Source organism: Sceloporus occidentalis, unplaced genomic scaffold (assembly GCF_023333645.1).
Source record: "Sceloporus occidentalis isolate IW3139 unplaced genomic scaffold, rSceOcc1.0.p SCAF_2, whole genome shotgun sequence".
Lineage (NCBI taxonomy): Eukaryota > Metazoa > Chordata > Lepidosauria > Squamata > Phrynosomatidae > Sceloporus > Sceloporus occidentalis.
This window is the reverse complement of record NW_028316982.1, coordinates 62,981,756-63,007,896: the sequence shown is the minus strand read 5'-3', so window position 1 is coordinate 63,007,896 and position 26,141 is coordinate 62,981,756. Positions and strand designations below refer to the sequence as shown.

The 26,141-nt window shown below is 41.4% G+C and overlaps 1 protein-coding gene across 4 annotated transcripts in view; it reads right to left on the bottom strand.

Annotated features, from left to right (window-relative positions):
* The window catches only part of LOC149318468 (arsenite methyltransferase-like), a 53,745-nt gene that overhangs the window by 19,478 nt on the left and 8,126 nt on the right, over positions 1-26,141 (bottom strand). For 3 of the 4 annotated variants that reach the window (XR_016280041.1, XM_089509776.1, XM_089509775.1), the window contains exons 6-10: positions 25,815-25,884; positions 25,126-25,207; positions 22,319-22,450; positions 19,754-19,896; positions 17,351-17,485 (exon numbers count right to left, since the gene is read on the bottom strand). Coding sequence is in view for 3 of the 4 variants with exons in the window: in XM_089509776.1 (XP_089365902.1) it covers positions 17,351-17,485; positions 19,754-19,896; positions 22,319-22,450; positions 25,126-25,207; positions 25,815-25,884 (562 nt within the window). In the remaining variant the exon portion in view is untranslated. Of the gene's footprint in view, positions 1-10,761; positions 11,589-17,350; positions 17,486-19,753; positions 19,897-22,318; positions 22,451-25,125; positions 25,208-25,814; positions 25,885-26,141 lie in introns of those variants that run through there. The other variant, XM_089509777.1, reaches the window with a different exon arrangement.

Here is a 26,141-nt window from a genome sequence, read left to right as displayed (position 1 = left end):
AGATCTTCAGAATAATGCAAAGTATAGGATGAAGACATTTCTAAGCAAAGTTGGAGCTGAGGAAGAAAGACTCGGAGAAAATAGCCAGCCAGAAAAAGCAACCACATCATCCCCAACTCAGGCCTCTTAAGTTTCCATCTCGAACAAAGACCACATCTATAACCCACGTCTCATGCTGCTGGGGGAAGGAAGGAAGTCTGTGTCATCTCTGATTACCAGGGCCAGGAAGGAAACCTCAGTAGGATCTCTTCCTCTGGGCTCTTCTCCATGCAATTGCCTACTAACAGTTAACATTCAAGAGCTATGCTCCATCCAATGAGACAAAGTAGCAAATGGGAAAGTTCGTTAACACACAGGTGGGAATTCCTCCCCCAGCCCCTTTTGTTGGATCAATCCCATGTAACAGCAGTGCATGATTTATGAATATGCCACATCTAGCAAACAGGGAAGATGGCAACATGGCAAGGTCAAGTAGACAACAACATCGCATTTACCAAAACACTGCAAGATGTGACTTGGTACGACCTCAAACCATTTGGCGGTGGTGGCTGTTCAGTTTTGGGGAGTTCTCTTTTTTCCTGTGTTAACAGGACTTGGGAAGATATTCAAAGAAACAAAACGTTTCATAGTTGTGGGTATGTTGAAGATGGTAACCACAAACCTATGAAAAAATGACTGGAAAATATTTGCAAGTTCTATGAAAATTTCACACACAAAAATGCATTAGAATGGTTAAGAACAATAACCATCAGCCTAGGTTTGACTGGACTCCATGCCAGTAAAAACGCATTTCCATGTTTCTTCAAAACTGTCTTCCTTCTTATTACTCTGGTGATCTCTTCCATCACAACTCCTTTCCTTTCAATTTACTTCTTCCAAACCAGCTACGAAGCCTAGTTTGTTTGGTGGTTGGCATACCTAAGGAGTTTATCACACGAAGGAGATGGGAGTTTATCCTGTGAATATCCTGGAAAAACCACATAATTACATGTAACGATTTCACACAACGTCACACAAAACCCGCCATTAAAGTGGTCACAAAAAAGCATTAATATGCATCTTTTTTACTTTCAAGATTTCAGTGACAATGCATTTCCGAAATCACTTTATTCACGCAATTGTGTGTGATAATCATTTGTGCAATTACTCGCAATTTCTGCTTCATTTGCAGGATGCTTTAAATGTGCTTTAATCTCTTTCATGTTGAAATCAGCCCCAGTGTGATAAACCTATAAGAGAGGACTCCAATCAAGTGAAGCTTCATGAAACCCTCCTCATGGCTGGTAGATATGAACGGCTGAAGCTATGCACCTATTACAGCCATCAGTTTGGCTGGCTTCATTACAGGAAGGGAACCTTGCTTCCAGAAATATGAGTATTCCTTAATCCCAAAGGCTGTCCAGGTAGTCCTCCAGGTGAGTATTCTCCACTTCACTTCTAGTCCCAGATACTTTCCTTCAATTTTTCTACAAACCAACACCTGTGTATTGATGTTTCTTCACCTCCATCTTGCAGACTTGGGTGACAACAGAAGGACTGAAGCTTAGTATCCAAGAAAGTGATGTACAAGAAGGAATCGTCTGAATGCAGAACATTGAAGAATGACGAACAATGTCTCAACAGAAGCTGACTTCAAGAAAACTGTCACAAGATAAGTGTTGTGCAGAACATTTAAGAATGATTGAGAACATTTCAGCAGGTGTGATCTTCAAAAAAAGTATCACAAGGACTGAAGCTCCAGAATGCAAGAAGGCTGGGAATATCTGAGTACAGCATCCCATCCCTCAGTACAAGGTGAAGCAAAAGTTTCAGTTCTAATATTTTTAGAAGCCATTTCCAACCTCACCCTTTTCTTTTCAGGCACTATAAACATTGTATAATAAATTTTCTTCCAAAATATCAGGCTCCTGCAAGTGAATGAGGAGAGGTCATTGTGAAAGCCCATCAATTCATAGAAGTCAATTTCAGTTTCAAAGGAAGCTATCATAAGGTAAGTGATGTACAAGAATGAAACCTGTGAATGCATAACATTTAAGAATGATGGACAACATCCCAACAGAAGTTAACTTCAAGGAAACTGTCACAAGGTGAGTGGTTTCCAGAAATGAACCCTGTGGATGCAGAACATTTAAAAACATCTCAGAGGAAAGCCACAAACCCACAGACCTACATCTAGAGAAATATGATGACAGCTTGTTTTCATGGATGAAATGCATCAGCAAAATGTCTAGAAGAAAGGACCAACTAAGCCTCAAAAGCACAATAGTGCCTTTGAAGAACTCACTGAGGTATTCTTATACCATTTCCTTCTTGACTGTTTTTCCATCCCTCTCCCTTGCAGTCACTTTTGCTTGAAAGACAGAGGTGAACTCCATCATCTATCCTTTCTTTGCTTTGCAGCATCCAGTCTGATCTTCAGAAGAATGTAGAGGATGAAGACATTCCTAAGTAAACTTGCAACTGAGGAAGAAAGACTCAGAGGAAATAGCCAGTCACATCCTCCTCCTCAACCCAAGCCTCCTAAGTTTCGATCTGAAATGAGGATCACATCTGTAGCCCATTTTTTGTGCTGCTCAAGGAATGAAGGAAGGAGCTCTGGTCAAATCTGAGTCATCTGTGAGCACCAGGGCCAGGAAGAGAAGCTGTGGCAGGATCTCTTCCTCTCGGCCCTTCTCCATGCAATCACCTACAAACAGGTAAGGTTCCAAAGCTCTGCTCCATCCAATGAGACAAAGTATCTGAAGATAAAATCCATTAAAACCCAGGCGAGTATTCTTTCTCCTGACCTGAAGCTCCTTTGGTTGGATCGATCTCTTGCAATAGTCATGCATGATCTATGCCACATCTAGCAAACAGGAAAGATGGCAAGAAGATGGCAAGGTCAAGCAGACAACATTGTGTTTTCCAAAACACCACAAGACGTGACTTTGTATGAGCTCAAGCCATTTGGTGGTGATGGTGGTTCAGTTTTTAGGAATTCGCTTCTTTCCTGTATTGGCAGGACATGGAAAGATATTCTAGGGCACAAAATACTTTCATAGTTGCTGATTTGTTGAAGATGGAACTTCACAAACCTAGGGGAAAATGACTGGGAAATTTTTGCTAGATTTGTGACCATTTCGTAAGAGAAAATGCATCAGAATGACTTAAGAAGAGAACCTATCAGCCTAGTCTTGACTGGTTTGAGTGCCAGTAAAAACACATTTCCAAATTTCCTCTTCCTTCTTACTTAATGCCATTGTAACCTCCACAGCACATCTCCTTTCATTGGAATCACTTCTTCCAAACCAGCTCTGAAGCCTGGTTTGCTTGCGGGTCTTCATAACTTAAGAGTGAATCAAGTGAAGCTTCGTGAAACCGTCCTTATGGCTGATAGATATAAATGGCTGAAGCTATGTTCCTTCAGATGCAGCAGTTGGGTTGACTTTATTAACGGGGGAATCTTAACTCCCAGAAACGTGAGTTTTCTTTAATCCCAAAGGCCATGGCTGTCCATGTAGATTTAGTCCTCTGGGTGAGTATTCTTCATTTCACTTCTGGTCCCAGAGCCCTTCCTCCATTTTTTGTGCAAACCGACAGCTCTGCATTGATGCTTCTTTTCCTCCATCATGCATACTTGGATGACAACAGAAGGACTGAAGCTCCAGTATACAAGAAAGCTGAGAATATGTGGGTGCAGCACCCCATCATGCACAACAAGGTGAAGCAAAAGTTTTAATCCTAAAATTTCTGGAAACCATTTGCAATCTCACCCTTTTCTTTTCAGGTACTATAAACATTGTATAATAAATTGTTTTCATTGCTGTATATCAGTTTCCTGCAGATAGATGAGGAGAGGTCATAGAGAAATCCCATTCATTTATACAAACATCTCAACAGATGTTAACTTCAAAAAACTATGAGACGACAAGTGATGTATAAGAATGAAACCTGTGAATGCAGAACGTTTAAGAATGATGGAGAATATCTCAACACAATTTAGCTTCAAGGAAACTGTCACAAGGTAAGTGATGTCCAGAAATGAACCTTGTAGATGCAGAAAAGGGCTTATTCTTTGAGCCTTAAGGTAAGAAGGAATGCATTTGGCCTGAGCAAGAGTTGACAGGTTGGTGGTCTGTGGTCCTTGCTGAAATGCCCAAGGTAGCATTGACCACCACTTTTGGAGTCGGGAAGGAATTTTCCTCCAGGGCAGATTGGCTGGAGATCCTGGAGGTTTTTCGCCTTCCTCTAGGCATCCAGCAGCATCCACTTGTTAGGATGTTTGAAAAATTAATGTATTTTGTTACTGTCATTATTAACTGCCTTCAAGTCGACATTGATTCAGGGTAACCCCATAGATAAAACAACTCCAAGCCCCTCTATTCTCAACCACTCTGCATACTTTTTCAGCCTTTGAGCTAGCCTCCTTAACTGAGTCTATCCATCTGGTATGTGGTCCACCTCTTTTTCTCTTATCTTCTACCATTCAAAGCATTATTACTTCTTTAGTGAGTCATGCCTTTCCATAATGTGACCAAAATACAACAGCCTTAGTTTTCCCATCCTGGCCTCTAGGGAAAGTTGAGACTTGCTATGTTTCCGTATCCATGCCTTCCTGACCATCTATAGTATCCTCAGCACTCCTATCCACAACAACATCTCAAATGAGCTGATTTTCTTTCTATCAGCTCTCTTCACTGTCCATCTCTCACATCCATAGATGGTGACAGGAAATACAACGGTATGGATGATTCTTACTTTAGTGTTCAGAGTTATAGCTTTGTATTTTATGATCTTGTCTAGTTCTTTAATAGCTGCCATTTCCAGTTCTAGTCTTCTTCCGATTCCTTGACTGCAATCTACGTTCTGATTGTTGATGGATCCAGGCTATGAGAAGTCTTTGCCTTTTTCAATGTCATCATTTTCTAGACTGAATTTATGTAAGACCTCTGTGATCATTACTGTTGTAAAAACTTGCCAAGCTGAACTCAGCAGAGAAAGACAAGCCTCTGAAATAAAATTAATAAAAGATACAGTATACACAAAGAATTTGGGGAATATGAAGCTTACTTTCAAAAGAAAAAATGCTACAAGGTCTTCAGAAATCCAAATAAGAAAACTCTTACCATTTCAAAATGGGGTATAGCAAGATATTGAATATTACTCACTGCAAAATGATACTCCAGTAAGAATTTGCTGATTCCTTTTTATAAAAATCTTGCTTCCTAAAATATCATTAGATAGCAGCACTGTTCACTAAATTTAAAATAAAATTTAGAAGAAACATCAAGCTGTCAAGACAGGATGACTTTTCCTGTATAATGAGGGTGGAGCCAAGAGGATGCCAGCATGTCTTCTATATGGAGAGATGGAATCAGAATCATAGAGTTGGACGAGACCACAAGGGCCATCCAGTCCAACCCCCTGCCATGCAGGAACTCTCAATCAAAGCATCCCTGACAGATGGCCATCCAGCCTCTGCTTAAAGACCTCCAAAGAAGGAGACTCCACCACACTCCAAGGGAGTGTGTTCCACTGTCAGACAGCCCTTACTGTCAGGACATTCCTCCTAATGTTGAGGTGGAATCTCTTTTCCTGCAGCTTGCATCCATTGCTCCGGGTCCTGTTCTCTGGAGCAGCAGAAAACAAGCTTGCTCCCTCCTCAATATGACATCCCTTCAAATATTTAAACAGGACTATCATATCACCTCTTAACCTTCTCTTCTCCAGGCTAAACATCCCCAGCTCCCTAAGTCGTTCCTCATAGGGCATAGTTTCTTGACCCTTTACCATTTTAGTCGCCCTCCTTTGGACACGCTCCAGTTTCTCAATGTCCTTTTTGAATTGTGGTGCCCAGAACTGGACACAATATTCCAGGTGGGGCTTGACCAAAGCAGAATATAGTGGCACTATTACTTCTCTTGATCTAGACACTATACTTTTATTGATGCAGCCTAAAATTGCATTGGCCTTTTTAGCTGCTGCATCACACTGTTGACTCATGTTCAGTTTGTGGTCTACTTGGACGCCCAGATCCCTTTCACACGTAGTCTCGTTCAGCCAGGTGTCCCCCATCCTATATCTGTGTATTTCATTTTTCCACCCTAAGTGCAGTACCTGGAAGGAGGGAGACTCACCATTTTCTTGCAAGGAAGGCCCTTGTCGACATGCCCAGGGTAGCACTGGCTGCCACTTTTGGGGTCGGGAAGGAATTTTCCTCCAGGGCAGATTGGCCAGAGTTCCTGGAGGTTTTTCACCTTCCTCTGGGCATCTGACAGGGGCCACCTGTTCGGCTGTTTGAGAGATTCATAAGAATTAAATGAAACTTACAACTTTTAAAACTTGCCAGACTGAACCTAGCAAATAGACATAATACAAAATTAATAAAAATCAGAACCTTCTCTTTTGTTTCCTCAGTTTTTGTGTTTAAAAATACAGTTGTGGTATTGCTCTTGAGTTTAGTTCAGAGAGAACAACATTGCTCTCCCCTTAGGTGGAACTTCGTGTCACTTTAGAAATCATAGGGCTCTCAGACTATTGTCCCTCTCACTTGCTCTCGCCTGGAAAAAAAGTGTTCAGGAAGAGAGGAATTTGCAGAGGCTTCAGTTCTACCAAAGAAACTAGATTTGACACCGCTTGAATTGTCATGGCTCCATCCTATAAAAATCCTGGGATTTGTTGTGACACCAGCACTCTCTGACAAGAGAAGGCTAAACAGCTCACAAAACTACAAATCCCAAAATTCCATACCAGTGAGCCATGGTAGTTAAAACAGTCTCAAACTGCATTAATTCTGCAGTGTAGATCCAGTGCAGGAGATACATACATTCTAAACTTGAAAGGAATTTTAAGTCCATCACCAAACTACAAATCCCAAGATTTCATAGGGTGTAGCCACAATAGTCAAGCTAATATCAAACTGCAATTGGTGTGCAATATGCATTCACCCACATTCAAAACACTGTTCTCTACAAAGCAAGACACATGCTTGAAAAGTATCCTGTTATGAGTCGTCTTTTCCTATAACATACTCTCCCTATCAATTTTGGGGTTTCAGATACAAAAAACAAACAAACAAACAAACAAACAAACCTGAAAAGACTGCCCAGTTTAAAAGGTCATAGATACCAGCTGGGGAAACAGATAAGAGTTTAGAGAAAAAAACCTTCCAGATCAGATCTGTTCATACAAGAGTCAGGTAGTTGGCTATAGGAAAAACCACAAGGAGGATAATGTGTCCAGCAAAAGCACACTCCTGCTTCTAAACCTAAAAAACAAGGAGATAAAGAAATGAAAATAATGTCTTTTTTAAAAAAGAGGAAGTAAGGGCAGAGGATGGGAGAAGTGAGTCAGAAAAAAGAGTTTTAAAAAAGAAATCCCCACATCAGCATTGTTTGGAGCTCTTCAAGTTTCACAAGTTGCTTCAGGTCCTTGAGATCTGGCTGAGAGCAAACAGTCATCTGTGCCATACAACCAGGGATTGTGGACCAAGGGAATCCAAGAATTAGTAACCACAGGATGGAAAGATACTGAGTGCAAGAGAGCATGAGCTTCTGGCAGGGAAGAATCCTTCTGCCATTGATGCATTTCATTTTTCTGTTTATGGGTGTTGACTTTTTCAAGAAACCATGCCCTCCTCATTGCTCTCCTGGAAGAATTCTGCTCTAGGTCTAGAATTGTCCTCCGTGACCTGTCTCAAGTGAGGGATCCACAAGTATGTTTTCCCCCAAAGTGCCAGGGATGTGGAGCCAATGGCTTCAGGACCACCACAGGTCCACAGCCCATCACTTTCAACAGCACTTATCTAGAACAGTGGTTCTTAATCTGTGGGTTGCGACCCCTTTGGGGGCCGAACAACCCTTTCACAGGGGTCACCTAAGACCATCGGAAAATACACATTTCCGATGGTCTTAGGAACCAAGATGAAAATAATTTTATAGTTGGGGGTCACCACAGGGTCATGGCATTAGGAAGGTTGAGAACCACTGATGTAGTGACTCTCACTTGTCCAAGGAGCCTGCATGAGCTGAAAACTATCCATTAATGCTAGACAAGCAGAGGTCAAGATTACATGTACAGGATCTGCATTAAATGTAGCACCCAAATCATAATGGATCTAAGCTATTTTATCTGCAAAGTGTTTAGCAAATTGTTGACATAGAGCTACCAAGAAATCTAGATTCTGCTGTTATGGGTGAAGGTGTAAAAGGCCATAATATCTTGAAACAGCTCTTGCAGATGCAATTATGGCAGAGAGAAAAAAATACTTTATTGATGCTGGTATTGCTACAGAGTAGACTATCAAGTAAGATTGAGCCCATGTTTAGTCAGATTTGATCCTTTTCTGCCAGTGCTGCTCTAATGGCAACATTTCATTGATGCCAGCTCCCTAGACAACCAGGGAACTGGTTTAGCAATATTCTGTGAAAGGGGGTGCTCAGAAGAGATTATGTTTCAGAGATCAACCAGGGCTTTGACAGAATTGCCTGTCAAAGCAACAAGAAACTCTCCAAGAGCTTTCAGGAATCCATCAGAATCCATAAGCCTCCTCACATAGACCATCTTAATCAGTCCACCACCCCTGCATTTATCTATGCATCCCAGTGAGTCTAAATCTGATCACCTCTAGGTAGTGGTCTATCCATGACCATGGAACTATAAAAAGTCACTTTATATTTTCAAATCTTTACTTCTTTCCTCCCATGGATCTTCTCCCCACTAGCTTATTTGCTTGTCTCTCCATATTCGCTAGGGTTAGGGGCATAAGACCCCCGTGAATATGGAAAAATCGCAAATAACAAAAACACCATGTTTTTACCTGAGAGGACACCTTTCTAGGAATCTCTAGGTCCTCCAGTTCAACTGTGTGGTCAACATCTGACAGACACTGACTATAGAACTGCACTAGAGGAGCTACAAATGCCTAGTAGAGTATTCTCTCTAGGAATCACTAAGTCAGCGGTTCCCAACCTTTGTTGGGCCGCAACCCCCTTTGGGGACAAAAGTCCCACCCGCGGCCTCCCTGATCGGTTGGGAGACCAGGAATATGATCTTCCAAATATGATCTCCGGTGCTCCAGCACCGGCACCTGCGGGGAGAAGGCGAGGGAGGAGGTGGGGGGGATTCCCAACCTGGCAACCCCCAGGTTGGGAACCCCTGCTCTAAGTCTTTTAGTGGAACTTTTAGTTAAAGTTGACCATAGAGTTGGATCTAGATATTCCTAGGGAGAACATATTAATCAAATCCGTGAATAATCAAATCCGCAAATATCATTAATGAGGCCCCCTGAATCTGATTCCCACCAAAAGTGTTGAAGTACAACCCCCATCACCACATGCCAACATATAATAGGAATTACATAGTTCAATATCTCTGGAGGAAATCAAATGGTCCTGACTGCTCACATTAGCTTCACTGATGCTCTTCAAGCAAATGCTTTATATTAACCAGAACTGCTTTCCATTGAGCATCACATTGCTTACAGAAATGTTTTGCTTCTTTCACAATACCATGGGGCAGGGGGAGAGATTACAATTAAAAGGGGTGTTGAAAAGGTGATCTACAACCAAGAAGCTCCTCATTTTCAAACACTCTCTGTGACTGAACTCTTTATCTGCCACTGAACTGTCTGGTCTCCATCAAGATGAAGTCATTTTAGCTTACTGTCTACTATTAATATTTATGCAGACTGTTAACAGCATCAAAATAATCAGCAAATCATGAAATGGCACTACAGAGAAGTAACGGATGTGCAGTAGGTGGTGCTGTTGTATATTTTAGAATTACAGTGTGATATGACTATGACTGGGATCTTCAGTACCATATTAAAGAGAATCATATCAAAGTCACTTTTACAGCCAATTCTATTAAGCTGTGTTGCTTGAGGATTTTGGAGGTTGCAGTCCAATACATATAGAGTGCATTAAGTTGAGGAAGGCAAAAGACAACATACCTTCCTCGCTGCAGGCCTTGTTCTCAAAATCGGATATATAGTTGTACCCGATATAGCAATCTCATTCATTTTAAAAGTCATTCCAGTCAATAACCATCACTGTCTCTGACATTAAATTGTTATGTTAATTATATGTTTTGCAAAACAGTACAGTATTTCCTTTTGTCAGTCCTGACCTGCTATTGTAACTAATTTTATCAGATGGCACTAAGTTCTCTTATTATAAAAGCAGAAGAAAAACTGCATCCTTGCGACTCTTTCACTGTGCCCCTTCCTATCTTTATGAACCATTACCATATTTCCTCTTATGTCTCCTTAGTTTAGGACAAAAAAGGACTCCCAGTATTATATTGTGCCTGCATATTTTCCACTTAGCTCCAAGTAGATGTGTGGAGGGGTTACTAGACAAGCAGCCCTTACTGCCCCCCCCCTCACCTTCAACTACTTCTCCCACTTACTCAGTGGCAGGCAAGATACACAGCATACCTGTACCTAGTTAGTCTCAAAAGTAATACATAATCTCTTTACATAATCAGTAAACAAAGTAGATGTTGGGCATTACTGCTTTAGCAGAAAATTTTGTACCATGGAAAGAAGCACAGAAAGAATAGCGAAAGGTTATTACAACCCCCCCCCCCCAAAAAAAAAGGTTTTAATTACTGAGAATATATAAACAAAGCCCTTTTTAGGAATAAAGTGGAAGACAGACTCTGAAAAAACTTACTGAGCCTTGGCTTCACACCTGCTCTCTAATTCTAGTGAGTAATAATAATAATAACAATATTTATTTATTTATTTTTTTATTTATTTATTTATTTATACCCCACCTCTCCAATGTAGCATTTTAGCATAGGTGACATTACAGCATAAAATAGTTAACATCTTTATTGTAAACACATAATCATAATCATTCTATTACACTTGGGAAAGAAGGAGAATTAAGCCAACTTCATTGCAAACCTCCTCTGGGGCTTATCTTGGACATACCACATATGACCCTGGCTTCTCCTCCCTTTCCTATCATATACCATTACGCACAATGTTATCCTTTCTAGGACACACAGCTGTTTGCTTTCATCGGACAAATCCAGAGTAAGGAATACATGTCTTGTAGATAGACCAGTTTCAAAACAGGGTCATGGCTGAAGGGTTAAGATCAAGATCTAGTTAAGCTTGATACATGTGTACAGAGAAGGCCCTTGAGAACCAAAAGTGTTTAGGCATCTTTAAAATTTGCTATTATACCATACTACAAAGTCCCTCTTTTTCATGCAGTCATTTTAATTCTCTCTGCAGATATACTAATTTCTTCAGTGGCTTTACATATTAGCACAAAGCTTACTCCCATATCATGAACAGACTATGTATATGATCATTTCAAAGATAAAATAATTTCACATACCTCAGATTCTAAAGAATGACTGAGAAAACTTCCAAATCTCTGTTATTGTAATTATGGGCCATTAAGTCAGATTTGATTTATGGTGATCCTGTCAATGAGACACCTCCAAGAGTCCCAGTCATCAGCCACATTCAGGTCTTGCAAACACAGGGCCGTAGCCTCCTTGATTGAGTCAATACATCTTCCTCTTTTCCTACAGCTCTCTGCTATACCAAGTTTTATCAGCTTTTCCAGTATTTTGTATCATCTCATGATCTGTCCAAGGTACAATGGCTTCAGTTTAATCATGTTTGCTTCTCGTAATAATTTGGGCTTAATTTACATGAAAGGTAAAGGTTAATGTTTCTCCTTTGAGAAGATTGTTAAGTCATGTCCAACTGTAGCCAAGAGCCAGGGTTGTCAAAGACTACTCTGGGGGTCATGTGGCCAGCATGACTGCACAAAATGTTGTTACCTTCCCACCGCAGTGGTACTTATTTGACTTGCTTTCGAACTGCTAGGTTGGCAGAAGCTGGGACTAGTGATGGGAGCTCACTCCATCATGCAGCACTTGAGCCTCAAACTGCAGACTTCCCTGATAAGATGTCTCGGGAAGTATGTTGTCTCCCTGGGGCAAAGATCCATGATGTGACAGAGAAGCTGACAACACTTGTCAAGCCTATTGACCATTACCTCTTCCTTTTGGTCCAAGTGGGAACCAATGATACTGAAAGGTACGGCCTTCAGAATATCAGAAGGGATTATGAGGCTCTCGGTAGGAAGCTGAAAGAGATGGATGCACAGGTTGTGATCTCGTCTCTTCTGCCAGCTGAAGGGCATGTTCCAGGAAAGGGGAGGAAAATAGCGGATGTAAACAACTGACTCTGCAGATGGTGCTGCTGAGAACGATTTGGATTCTTGGATGATGGGCTGCGGTTCTATGAGGGGGGATTTCTGGCAAGGGATGGGTTGCATCCCAACAGTCTCAAGAATTTGATCAGGAGGGCTTTAAACTGAATTATGTGGGGGAGGGAGACAGTATTCTGGAAGACAAAAGGGCTGGAGAAAATAGTCAAACTGTTAAAGAGGGAACAAGGCAAACAGTGCAAGGACCCAACAGTGGGAGGCAAAAAAAAAACTTGCACAGAGAGCATGTCTTAGATGTCTCTACACTAATGCACAGAGCATGGGAAATAAGCAAGATAATAATAACAACAACAATAATAATTTATTTATAGCCCGCCTAATCACAAGGAATCTGGGCGGTTACAGCAATAAAAATTGAATACAATAAAATAAAATACAAAAAATAAAATAAAATAAAAGAGAGTGACCTGAGTTACAGAATTCACAGTTAGGCCTGATGGAATTGGGCCTGTCTTTTTCACCAGGTTTCAGCATCACTGAAACCTGGTGGGATGAGTCTCATAATTGGAATGTAGGAATAGAGGGGTATAACCTTTTTAAGAGAAATAGGCCAAACAGGAAAGGAGGAGGAATAGCATTATATGTCAGGGATATTTACACCAGTGAAGAGATGCAGGACATCGATCCTGGAAGCCAAGTGAAGAGCATCTGGATAAAAATTAAAGGGGAGGGAAACAAGAGGGATGTATTGTGGGAGTCTACTACAGATCCCCAAGTCAGATGGAGAAACTAGATGATGTCTTTCTAGAACAGATGACCTCACAATCAAAAAGGAGAGATGTAATAGTGATGGGTGACTTCAACTAGGAGCCCTGGTGGCGCAGTGGTTAAATGCCTGTACTGCAGCCACTCACTCAAAACCATAAGGTTACGAGTTCAATACCAGCAAAAGGGCTCAAGCTTGACTCAGACTTGCATCCTTCCAAGGTTGCTAAAATGAGTACCCAGATTGTTGGGGACAATTAGTTTACACTTTGTAAACCACTTAGGGAGTGCTTAAGTGCACTGATAAGCAGTATAGAAATGTACTTGCTACTGCTAACTACTGCTGATATTTACTGGAATTCAAACTCAGCCAAATCCTCAAGGTCTAGCAAATTCCTCACTTGCCTTGAAGACAGTTTCATTGTCCAAAAGGTGGAAGAGGCAACAAGGGGGTCAGCTATTTTAGATCTGATGTTAACCAACAGGGATGACTTGGTTAATGGGGTGCAAGTGGTGGGATCCTTAGGTGGGAGTGACCATGTTCTCCTGGAGTTTGTTATACAGTGGAAAGGAGAAGCAAAGCATAGTCAGACACACATTCTAGACTTTAGGAGACCTGATTTCAGTAAACTTAGGGAAGTACTGGGGGAGATTCTGTGTTCAGGCATACTAAAGGAGAAAGGAGTTGAGGACGGATGGGAGTTTCTCAAAAGGAAGATACTGAAGGCACAACTTAAAACAGTTCCAATGAGGAAGAAAAATGGGAGGTGTCTCAAGAAACCATATGGATGACTAAGGAATTTTCAACTGATCTAAGTTTTAATCAGAACATGTATAAGAAACGGAAAAGGGGGGAAATCACCAAAAAAGAATTCAATCAAATAGTGAGTACATGTAGGAGTAAAGTCAGAAAAGCTAAAAAGCAGAATGAACTCAGGCTTGCTAGAGAGGTTAAGAATAATAAAAAGGGCTTTTAGGAGTATGTCCACAGCAAAAGGAAGAAGAAGGCAATGGTAGGGCCACTACATGGAAAGATGGCAAAATGCTAACAGGGGACAAAGAAAGGCAGAATTATTCAACACATTATTTGCCTCAATGGTCTTAGAAAAGGAAAAGGGTGCTCAACCTGAGGAAAATGGAGCAGAAGACAGCATAGGGGAAATTCAGCACAGAATAAGTAAAGAGATAGTACAGGAATACCTGGTAACATAAATGAATATAAATCTCCAAGACCTGATGAACTACATCCAAGAGTTTTAAAATAACTGGCAAATGTAATATCAATAGTCTTTGAGAATTCCTGGAGAACAGGAGTAGACTGGAAGAGGGCAAATGTTGTCCCCATCTTCAAAAAGATAACATCAGGTGCAGGAACGCCTTTGAGTCTGGGCATTCAGTCACTAAAATGTTCTTCATCATTGCCCTAGACTGCTGAATCTCTAGGGATCTAGGAGTCCTAGGAGACCAAAAATTGGACATGAGTCAACAGTGTGATGCGGTAGCTAAAAAGGCCAATGCAATGCTAGGCTGCATCAATATAAGTATAGTGTCTAGATCAAGGGAGGTAAAAGTGCCACTCTATTCTGTTTTGGTCAGGCCTCACCTGCGATACTGTGTTCAGTTCTCGGGAACAAAATTCCAAAAGAATGTTAACAAGCTGGAGTGTGTCCAGAGGAGGGCGACCAAATGATGAAGGGCCTGGAAACCATGCCCTATGAGGTGAGACTTAGGGAGCTGGGTATGGTTAGTCTGGAGAAGAGAAGATTAACAGGTGATATGATAGCCCTGTTTAAGTATTTGAAGGGTTTCATATTGAGGAGGGAGCTCCAGAGACTAGACCATGGAACAATGGATGCAAGCTACAGGAAAAGAGATTCCAGCTCAACATTAGGAGGAACTTCCTGATAGTAAGGGCTGTTTGACAGTAGAACACACTTCCTCGGACCCATCTCTAGGACAATTTTATTTGTCTGTTTGGCAGTCCATAGTATTCTTCTGCAGTACCACATTTCAAATGAGTTGATTTTCATCCTGCTAGCTTTCTTCGCTATCCAACTTTCACAGCCAAATATAGAAACTGAAGATACTATAGCATGGATGTTTTGTGCTGGTCTATGACCATAATAAAGATGAACTGAACTAAAGTGAGCATGGATGATTCTGATTTAGGTATTCAATAACATATCTTTCAATGTAAGGAACATATCTAATTAATTCATAGCTGCTTTTACAAGTCTTAGGCTTCTTCTGATTTCTTGATTACATTCACCATTTTAATTCATAACTAAGCCAAGGTGAAGAAAATCTTGAACAATTTCAATGTCTTCCCTTCCCACTTTAAAATTATGTAGATAATACTGGCTCATTATTTTTGTTTTCATAATATTCAGCTGTAACCATGCCTTTTGCATTTTCTTCCTTAATTTTAATCAATAGTCATTCCATGCCTTTGCCATTTTCTGCTAGTAATACCATGTCATTAGCACATGTTAAATTGTTTGTTATTTTCCCCAACTTTCATACTTCCTTACTTTCAGTCAAATCTTACTTTTGGGATTACAATGAAACACTTGTGGGTTGTTTTTTTTTTGTGCTCTCCCACATCCTGATTCACAGTCATTTTCATACTCAGAGCTGAAATACTCAAAAATGTCACAGGGTATGAGAACATAAACTCTTACCGGTACTTACCTTTTCTCATGCATAAAAATGGATCAGACCTCAAAAATTATTTTGTAGTCACAGTCCTTGTTGTTGTTGTTATTTCTTACCCACCTCTCCCCATGGATTAAGGCAGGGAACAACAACAATTAACAAGCTAACAACATCAGTTAAAACGCCACCACGCCATTTAAAAGGACCAACAAGGTGTAAGCATATTAAAACAATCCATATCTAAAATTCATCATTTAAAATTCACAATTTAAAAATCATCTGGATAAGTCTGCCAGAAGAGACTAGCCTTTAATGCTCTTTTAAATTCAGACAACGTATTCAGCTACCCAATCTCTTCCAGCAGGTCATTCTATAGTCTATAGGTGGCTGAAGAAAAAGTCCTCTGGCTGACAGTTCCCAAGCTACTCCTGGCTGGCTGGACTAAGTGTCTGCCAGAGGACCCGAGTGTACAGGGTGGGTTATATGGGAAGAGGCAATCCTGTAGGTAACCTGGACTGAAACCATGTAGGGCTTTAAAGATAATAACCAACATTTTTTACCTTGCCCAGGAACTAACTGGCAGCCAGCAGAGTGATTTTAATATTGCTATAATGTGATCACTTCTGGGTGTCCCAGTAATCAGCTAACTTGAGCCTAGTTCTCAGAAGATAGGGTAAACCTGTGGGATGGCTTTGCCACTTTTAGACTGGAGATGACTCTGTAGGATGTCTCTGTCACTTCATGTTGTAGTGACTGATGTATTTGAATGCTCCTCTTATACAAAAGAAATCTCTCTACACAACCTCAGATGGTCAGATTCAAGACTTGCTACAAACCTTCTCCCTGACATCTACAGTGGATGCATGTGTGTTACTTGAATTTTTTCAAGGGACAGAGGTGTTTTTAGTAGAGAAAAGGCATTTACTAAGCAAAACAGCCCAGACACAAATTTATCAGGCCTTGGCATGAACAGATTTCCCCCTCCAATCCCTGAGTTCTAAATTGGAGGGGTGCTTCTCAGGTTTTTTCAAAGTCATGAGCTTTAAAACTCACATAATGCACTCCCTTCATCCTATAAAGCTACCAGAAGCTGAGCCCATCAGCTTGCCTGCCATAGTTAAGAGAGCTGAATTTGTTGGTCATAGCTTTACTTTTCTTGCTCGCAATTATAGAGTATTATACAGTATTATAGAGTACTACTGCTGAACGATGCCCACATTCCTTTGTGGTTAATGAGCAGGTGGGAAGGGAGTTGAAGCTGTGCCAGGAGATTCAAGATCAGTATCATGAGCAGGCATGGAGTGAAAGCAGAAGGAGGGTCATTCATGAGAAAAGGAGGAAGGAGAGTGTTTTGGTTTTGTGATGAGTAAGAATGTAGCCAACTACAATTTTGAAATGATGTAAGTTTTAACTGGGCTTTTCTAAAGATGGCTCTTTTGTCCTGACAATATACGTCTGTGGTGAATGTGTATAGTTTCTGAATAAAAAAAATTACTGGTTTTGCAACTGAACGTTTTGACTTCTGAACTCAATTGTTCTTGTATTTGACAAAAGCACTGTAAAATTACAGCTGCCAACTTCAGAATGACCAGAACTTGGAGTGGTATTTTTTTTTTTTTACAACTTCCAATGGATGTGTTGCTTAGGGTAACTCTTCCAAGATCCAAGCATAGTTTTAGATACATAGACTCTTGTAAAGTCTGGTTGGAGATACAGTAATGTTCTTAGTGTTGCTAAAGAATGTAACAAACCTCTTGTTTCCCAAGATGACAGCCTTCTAGGATAGGTTGTGTCTTCCCTTTAGGATGGATCAAGAACTTTGTAGAAAATCTGGAGTTCTGCAGAATACTTGCTGTCTCCTCATCTACATCCACCACTTCTCCTTGCTTGAGTAAGGAGAAAGAAAGGCAATGCAGAAAAGAAGTGATTAGCTTGCCATGATGAGGTCAGTTGGATATGAATAGAATAGAGAGGGATCTAATTGTGTTCTTTTTTCTCCCTACAACCCCCTCTCACACCAGCCCGATCTCTTGTGAAGCTTTGTGGCAAATGATACCTTCCTGATATTTTGGAATCTAACTTCCATCAGCCCCAGCTAACATTACTAGTAATAAAGAAGCATGTTAAGTGAAATCCAAAAGATCTGGAAGGCACCAAGTTGGGGAAGGTTACTCTACTGCAAGGGTGGGGATCCTCGGGATCTGGAGCTGAATCCAGGCTTTCACAGCATTCTCCAAATAGCTATATTCCTTTCCCCACTAAAAACACTACATGGTGTATTCCCAGCTTTTATATGGCTTTTTACCCTGTTGTAGAGATTTGAAATGACTCTCACAGGGTACAATTACTGAAAGTAAGAGCTTTAAGCTAAAACATACTGGTATTTTGGGTCCCATCCTTTTGCCCTTGACAATTCCTGCCACTGGACTGTGGTCCCTGCTAAAATTTAATTCAGCTCTTGTGCTAGAGCAGTGTCCTTTTTACTTCTTAAAATACTGACCTGGGTCCAGTTCACATATTTCAGTACCTGAATGTTATTTTTCCAGTAACCTTTTGGGATATGTGATTTAGACTGAGAAAAGACGGCAGGGAGGAATAATTAGATATTCCTGTATCAGCTCTACTTCTGCACTATTCCAGTGATGCACCTCTTACAGCTGTTTTTATATGAACAAACAAAGGAGACTTCCAACATAATATGGAATTTGCCCCTGGATAATAAGACTTGCACTAATGATGCAGAGCACATGATAACATACTAGGACTATATATATCACAAATTGTGCCACAGGCTGTTATCCGACCTAGCCATACTAAGGCCCTTATCACATGACGGGTTTTGCAACTCCAATCCGAAGCCACTCCAGGTCCAACCATGTGAATTGGCGTTATAACGTGATAGATTATCACACGTGATTGCTTTCTATGGGGAATCGTTCCAAGGATGATCCTAAGTGAATCCTAGGTCAGTCTGGAATTCGGTGAATTCGGTAACAAGCAAATTCACAAAAATTGTTTACAAGCTCACTTCGATTCCAATCTGAATTTCCCTGGTGTGGAAGACCACTTTGCTTCCTCCTCCTCCTCCTCCTCCTCCTTCTTTACCCCAATCTTGCCCCCACTGGCCCCCTGAGCCCTGGTGCTTCCTCCTCCTCCTCCTTCATCCCGATCTCGCTCCCACTGGCCCCCTGCACCCTGGTGCTTCCTCCTCCTCCTTCACCCAGATCTCACCCTCACTGGCCCCTGCACCCTGGTGCTTCCTCCTCCTCCTCCTCCTCCTCCTTCACCCTGATCTCGCCCCCCCCCACTGCCCCCTGGTGCTTCCTCCTCCTCCTTCACCCCAATCTCGCCCCCACTGGCCCCCTGGTGCTTCCTCCTCTTCCTTCATCACCCTGCCCTCGCCCCCACTGGCCCCCTGGTGCTTCCTCCTCCTCCTTCACTTCAGTCTCGCCCCCACTGGCCCCCTGGTGCTTCCTCCTCCTCCTTCACCCCGATCTTTCCCCCACTGGCCACCTGCGCCTTGGTGCTTCCTCCTCCTCCTCCTTCACCCCGATCTCACCCTCATTGGCCCACTGTGCCCTGGTGCTTCCTCCTCCTCCTCCTTCACCCCGATCTCGCCCCCACTGGCCCCCTGTTTCATGGTGCTAGGGAGGGGCCAAGTGGAGGTAGCAGGGAAGGATGACAGCGTTCAGAGCCCAACTGAGCATGCGCAAGGCTGCCAATTCAAATAATTGAATCAGTCTAGTGTGGTAATTTATTTTGCGCTCTCTCTGCTTTGCCTCAGGAATGACCACAATTTCGCTCTTCACGTGACATAATTAATCACGTGAATTGCCTTGGATTCGAATTGACTCTGCTTCCCTTTCCCTTCAGAATGGCTTTGGATTGGAGTTCCAATTTCACATGTGATAAGAGCCTAAGTAAAAACAGACACCTGAAAGATGCAGTTTTAATAGAATGAGACAGATTTGACATTATAAAAATTAAAGCCATTACTGTGATTCCTCACCACCACCACACTAAAGCAGAAATGCCCACCACCAGTTTAGAAATCAAATGAATATAATTATACCCAAAGGATGGAATGCTTGCTTTATTCAGATTCAGTTCCGTTGATATTCATTAGAAAAGAGCCCTAGCTCCCAGGCCTGTACCTTGAATCTGTGGTTGACATCAAATTCTAGTTCCTTTTCATGTCCAGTGATTCCTCCTTTGTAAATGACCTTGCACTGCTGGGCTGTGCTATCCTTGGGGATCTTGAAAAGGCGGAAAGTAGCAGAAACAAACTGGCAATCACCTATAATCAGAGCATAGGGGCTTGCATCATAACTAAAGTCAGAGATAAGACAGTACAATTCTCATATTAGCTGTGGGCAATGGAGGTACCAAGGAGGAAAACAAGGCAGGCAGTTTCTAGGATGTCTCATCAAATACAGCACTGATTTGTGTTTTATTCCTTAATAAGTAGTATTCAGTTGTTAATGGGGGTGGGGAGGGTGGTAATTGAGAAACCCCAATCATTTTTGTTCACGTTTAATCTATCATGGCTAGCTGAATTCTTGTTAGCAAATCTGGCCTGGCTTCTTTAAAACAGGCTGCTGCCACACTGCAGAATTAATGGAATTTGACATTGCTTTAATTGCCATGGCTCAATGCTACTGAATCCTAGGATTTGTAGTTTGAGCTCTGACAGAAAGCTAAATATCTCACAAAATTTCCATAATATTCCATAGCATATGCAATTCTATAGCACTGAGCCATGACAGTTTAAGTGTGTCAAACTGTATTAATTCTGCAGTGTAGATGCAGCCCAAGTTATAGACTAACTTATGACTGTAAGAAAATGTAATTATAATACCATGTTAGATGCATTACTCCTCTGCCTTCTAGGGATGCAATACTTTAGCAACAAGAAAAATGTCAAGTTATATTGCTTCCCACCTGCCAGAATCCAATGTTTTAAAGGGTAGTTTGATCTTCTAGATGAAGGGGGACTACAGACGTTTGTATAACATCATAAGCTTTCCAACCTGGTCCTGTCTTGGGCAAAAATTGCCATTATCTCTGCTCAACATACAATGTTCCATTGCACTGAATGCAACATAATCCCTAAGAAATGACCTTATTTGTGACCACAGTTGCCTGAAGCTCATTCAGACTAGATTAGCTTGTGTGAATTATTCTTCAGGCAGAAAGCAGGAGACTGAATTTAACTACATGATATGTCCCTGAAAAAGAACACTGTGAAGCCTGCAGATAAAGAGAAGATATAATGCCATTAACGCAATAAAGTTTTAATTTTCAGGAAGAAATATTTGTATCTTAGGCATCTGGAAGTGCCTGACAAGAAACCAAGTGTCCTCTTCACTTTTAAGACCTCTTGTTTGAGCATTATTCAAACAAAGCAAACACTGCTTAAGTCCAAGCTGATCTACAAGCAGCCACTCTCATGGGGGGAGTGAAAGAGTGATGCTTTCCCAAATCCTGCTTACCTTAAAACAGTTATTAGTCATGTAGGGGGAAATCATGCATGAATCATACAAACACTTGCCAATTTATTTATTAATTAATTTATTTTTGGAATTTATAGCCATTTTGAGGGTATGCATTTTCATTAGGAAACTGGTGTAAGGAGAAAGTTGTAGCACAGCCCCACACCCCTTACAACATGATTTAAATTGCCTGTTAGTATAGTGTGTGTGTATATATAAAGGTCTGCTGCAAAGTCCATACAAGTTCCCCAAAAGTCATAGAGAAAAGACAGACATCACGCGGTGCTTCAGGTGTTGCTGGATTTCAGTCTCCTTCAATATGAGTCATCCTAAACAATGCTGAAGTATCACAGGAGTTCAGTCTAGCAACTCCTGGAAGGCCACAATTTTCCATCCTATCACAGCGTTAAATGCTAGACTAATGGTCATCAAAGCCTCTGGAAGCTGAACTCTGAATGCAGAAAAAAAATCCTCTTCCCCTGCCCTCCAGATAAATTAATAGACAATTCAGTGCAGCAAACCAACACTTACTCAGCTGCTATACACTCTCATCCACCATGTACCAGACATATATGCATGAGTTTTAAATATTCCAAAGACATAAATGCTGCCAGCCTAGGATGGTTTATGCCATGAGAATGATACCCTAGGCCAGGGGTTCTCAACCTGTGCTACGAGGAGCCCTTAGGGCTCCGCGTGCCCTTCCCAGGTGCTCTGTGGTTGCTCCAGGAAAATGGAAGAAATAAAAATCGAATGAAATTAAAGAATAAGAAAATATTCTTATATATACTCCTAAAAACCATTAACGTGTAGGACATAGGGTAGGCCTCTTAGGAGCTCTGCCATAGAAATAATAAAGAAATAATAATAAAATGTTTATTTTTATCCTGCTTTTTTATTATGAGACAATCAAAGCGGTTCACAACACATTAAAATATCCACATTCAACATTATGTCCCAAATTCTCCCCCTTAAAACAGGATTAAACATGACACAATTAAAATTGGAGATTAAAATATCTGTTAATAACACAATAAAAATATAACGAGGACAGAGCGGTGAGCTAATATATGATGTGAGGGGCAATCATTCTGTGGCCGGACACTTTTATTCAGGAAAGGCCTGCCGGAACTATCTAAACTGGCAATTTGGTCTTTGCATGTCAAAAAGGCTGGGAACCCTTGCCCTAGGTTGAAAGGGAAGGTGCATGATAAGCAGTATTCTTACCTACAACACTTTCCAGCTCCTTATTGGCAAGGGTTATCCGGGAGGCAGTCACCAACCGAGGTGTCTGGAATCCAACTTCCTTGGCAATTTTGTAGAGATTCTTCCACCATAAGGCTCCTGCTAGACATTCACCTAAAGATAGCACAGAGAAAAAGTCAATAAAGTGGACATTTCCAAGTAAGCATGGAAAAGCACATATCTCAGAAGACAGACTAAAAGGGTGATAATTTTGTAGTTCTCCAGATTATGTTGAACTGTGACTCTCACCCTAGTAATCATGGCCATTGCTGCAGAATGCTGGGAGCATCTGGAAGACTGCATGATTTTCATCCGTGACACAGAAGGATGAGAGAGTCAAATCAACCTCCATCGCTTTGGCTTCCTAAGGAGTCCATGTGGCTTACAAATGAGAAGGAATTTATAGCCCTTTTGTAGTTTTATCTGACTCAATAGCTTTAGAAAAATGGAAGGCTTCCAAATATAGGTAGAAAATTTTTTAGTGTCAAACTGTGAAACAGGCTCACAATATTCTCCTACTGAGGGCCATAAAATACCTGGAAGGAACCATGACATTAAATTCTAGGGGCAGATAGGATCATGAGACAATGTTTCCCTATACATGGGTTTCAGGAAGGAATCGGAGATAACCTGCTCCACAGTCTAAATCAGTGGTCCCCAAACTGTGCCCTTTAAGGACCTTATCACACAGGGATCTATGTGTTTCCATCCCGAAAATGGTTAAAGTGTTGGCATCCCGGAAAAGCAAGCAAATTCGCTAATGATTATCACACACAGAGCACAACAACTGGTTAAAAGCACATTACATATGCAAGAAAGTGGGTAGAAAGCGAATTTGGGTTTCAGACAGATGAGGACAAATCCCATTAATAGCTTGGAAATATCTTTTTTGCACATGCTCAAAACTGTAATTTCCACAAATGCACACACACACATGCTCGAGAGAGAAGGGAAACCAGGGAGGAAAATAATCGTTGCCCCAGAAGCTGTTTCAGAGGAAGAAAGGCTGAGGTTTCCCATTGCAAACTCCCATAAAACCACATAGAAACACCCATACACACACACACTAGAAAGAAAGAAGAGGTGGTTGGTCCATAAACCTGCCTGATTTCAGTGAGGGCTGAAACTACCAGATGCCCTCCTTTTCCAGGACATATCCTCCATTTCTCCCTCCTGTACAGGAGGAATTCTAAAACATCCTCTCTGCCTTCTCTCACCAACTGTTCCCTTAGAGACTGCAGGAGGAGGAGACCACCCGTGTGAGGGAAAGAGGTGTGTGTCCCTTTAAGAACAAGGCTGTCTCCCTCTCCTTGGCACAGCAAAGGAACCATGGGAAATTTGGGAACAGGGAGAATCCAGCAGATGATTTTCAGACTGCTGCAATTACGCAAAGGAAGTGAATTCGTAAATGAACTGGAAATGAAAACCTGGTATTTTACTGAAAATGCCTATTCCCTCATTCACCTCATTTTCTGTTTGGATTCTAACTGGTTTGTACACAGCGTCATCTGAAAAGCAATTGCAAAATTGTCCCTAATGCCCTGGAGGACCCTGCATTGTAACTAGTTTAACCTTCCAATTTTCCCCATGTCTGCCTTACTTTATAGAACCCTTTCCTGTATTGTTATGTATTATTTATATGTATTATGCTATTATTTCATGGGCAGGTTTACTTTTATCTATTTTATTGTTTGTATGTACAGTGCTGTGTAAATCTACAATGCTATATAAATAAAGCATCATCATCATCATCATCATCATCATCATCATAATGTCATAAGGTCCTATGAGATTTTGGACTTCAGCTCCCAGAAGCCTCAGCCATGTTGGCCAATAGTCTGGGATTCTGAGAGCTAAAACCCCAAATCCCTTAAAGAGCACAGTTTGAGGACCACTGGTCTAAATCCAGTGGAGGATGAGTAGTGTAATACACAGACCATGGCATACAGCAACAGGGAGCATGTATCCAATTGCCTACAAGGATCTCATCCATGAAAGAGATTATGGACTGGGACCAATGGTGTATCTAACACAATGTATCTAACATTGGAATAACGGGGCACAGTCTGCTCTACCTTGCTCTGTGCCCAGTTTTAAGCCCTGTGGCTTAATACTGGTAGCCTCTATTTGTCTCACAAGTGTGTGCACTGAGTCCACAACCGCCTCTGTGATGGTGAAGACAGCCGGAAGGCAGATTTTGCTACGTGAAGTGCCATTGATATAGGCAACTACTGCCTAGGATTCAAGGCTGTACAGAAGAAGGGAGAGGCTAGAGCCAACCCTTCAACCCACAGGAGCAAGACTGTAACAAGGAGAGGTTACAGCCAACCCTGCCTAGAAGGAGCTGCACAGCAAAAATATGCTGCTGCTGGAGAATATTTTTGGGATTTCCCCAGCACACATCCTTAGAAAAAGAGCCAAGGCAGAGGGTGTCTTCCAATAACTCCAAACAGCCTTGTACTCTGTATGTGCCCTGGTGCATAAATGCTGAGGACAAAGAATGAGGTCCAAACCACAAGTTGAATGGGAGCCGCCTGGCACTGCCTGTCCCCAGACTCCAGATGGTAAAGCTCTACCCCTGTCTGGAGTGCTGGGTCCCCCTCCCCCCACTCCTAGGAAACTTTAGTTAGAAGATGTCAGGGAATGAGTTCAAAAAGTTTGAGTAACACATTACCTTGTGGGAAAATGTCAATGACAAGGCCCAAAATGGTATGCTTGATTAGAAAATGCAATATTGTCTTTGGATTCTCAACCCTATAAAGAGATTGGTGGAATATGGATTCACTCACCCCACAAGACTCTATGTTTTCTGATATCCTCTGGCAGGTCACAGCTGGCGTACACATCACTGAAATACATCTCCCCACCTGCCTGCAAAAGAATTATCAACAGCAAGTAATAAATAACTTAAAAGTCACCACAATCTAATGGGCACAACAGGGTACAATAGAGGGGAAAGAGGGACTGCAGTATTATTAAAGTCAAGGAAATGGCTTAGCCAAGACTGCACTGCAAACCCTTAACACTGTTCATTGCCTGTTAAATCCCAACGGATGTGTTGTGTCTCCAAAGCGAAGCCACTCATCCAGATACACTAATTAGTCAAGGTCTTTGGAAAGAACCCAGGCCTTTTGATTGTAGAAAAGTCAACCATACTCCTCTCTATATAAGAGCAGCTGAGAATCAGAGAATATTGTAGCCAACATTCCAGATGTGAAACAAAAACTTTTCAAAGCTACCTCCAAGCTGTGATTATTCTGTTAAGCTCCCTGAGCAGTGATCTTTCCAGGATAAGATCTTCATAGAAACCTATGTTGCAATGCTTGAAATTGATTGTCATTTTCCCCATTTGGACTGTGCTTACTGACAGTGCTATTTCCAGAAGAAAAATTTTCTTCTCTTATGACTCAGTTCTTTTCTTCCTCCTACCATAATTTTTCTAAGATATGCATGTTTTATATAAACAAATTACACTTACCTTTAACATCTGATAAGCCTCACGGAGAACAGCTGGTTTATCGGGAGAGAGATTAACCACACAATTGGCTCTAAACAGAAGAGGGAGGAATCTCATTTAGATACTTTGGAAAGGAAAGCAATGGGTAAAACATCATGGTGATATGCATGAAATAAAGGGATGTAAGAACAAAACAATGTAGAACCTGAGGTTTCCCACAGCAATAAGAGAGAGACTTCCAGGCACTGCTCTGTTCTGCCTGATCTCTTCACACTTACCATAAGCCACATGGTAAATAAGTATGGATGCATTTAAATAAATAAAATTCAGATGTTCTGGACATGTTTA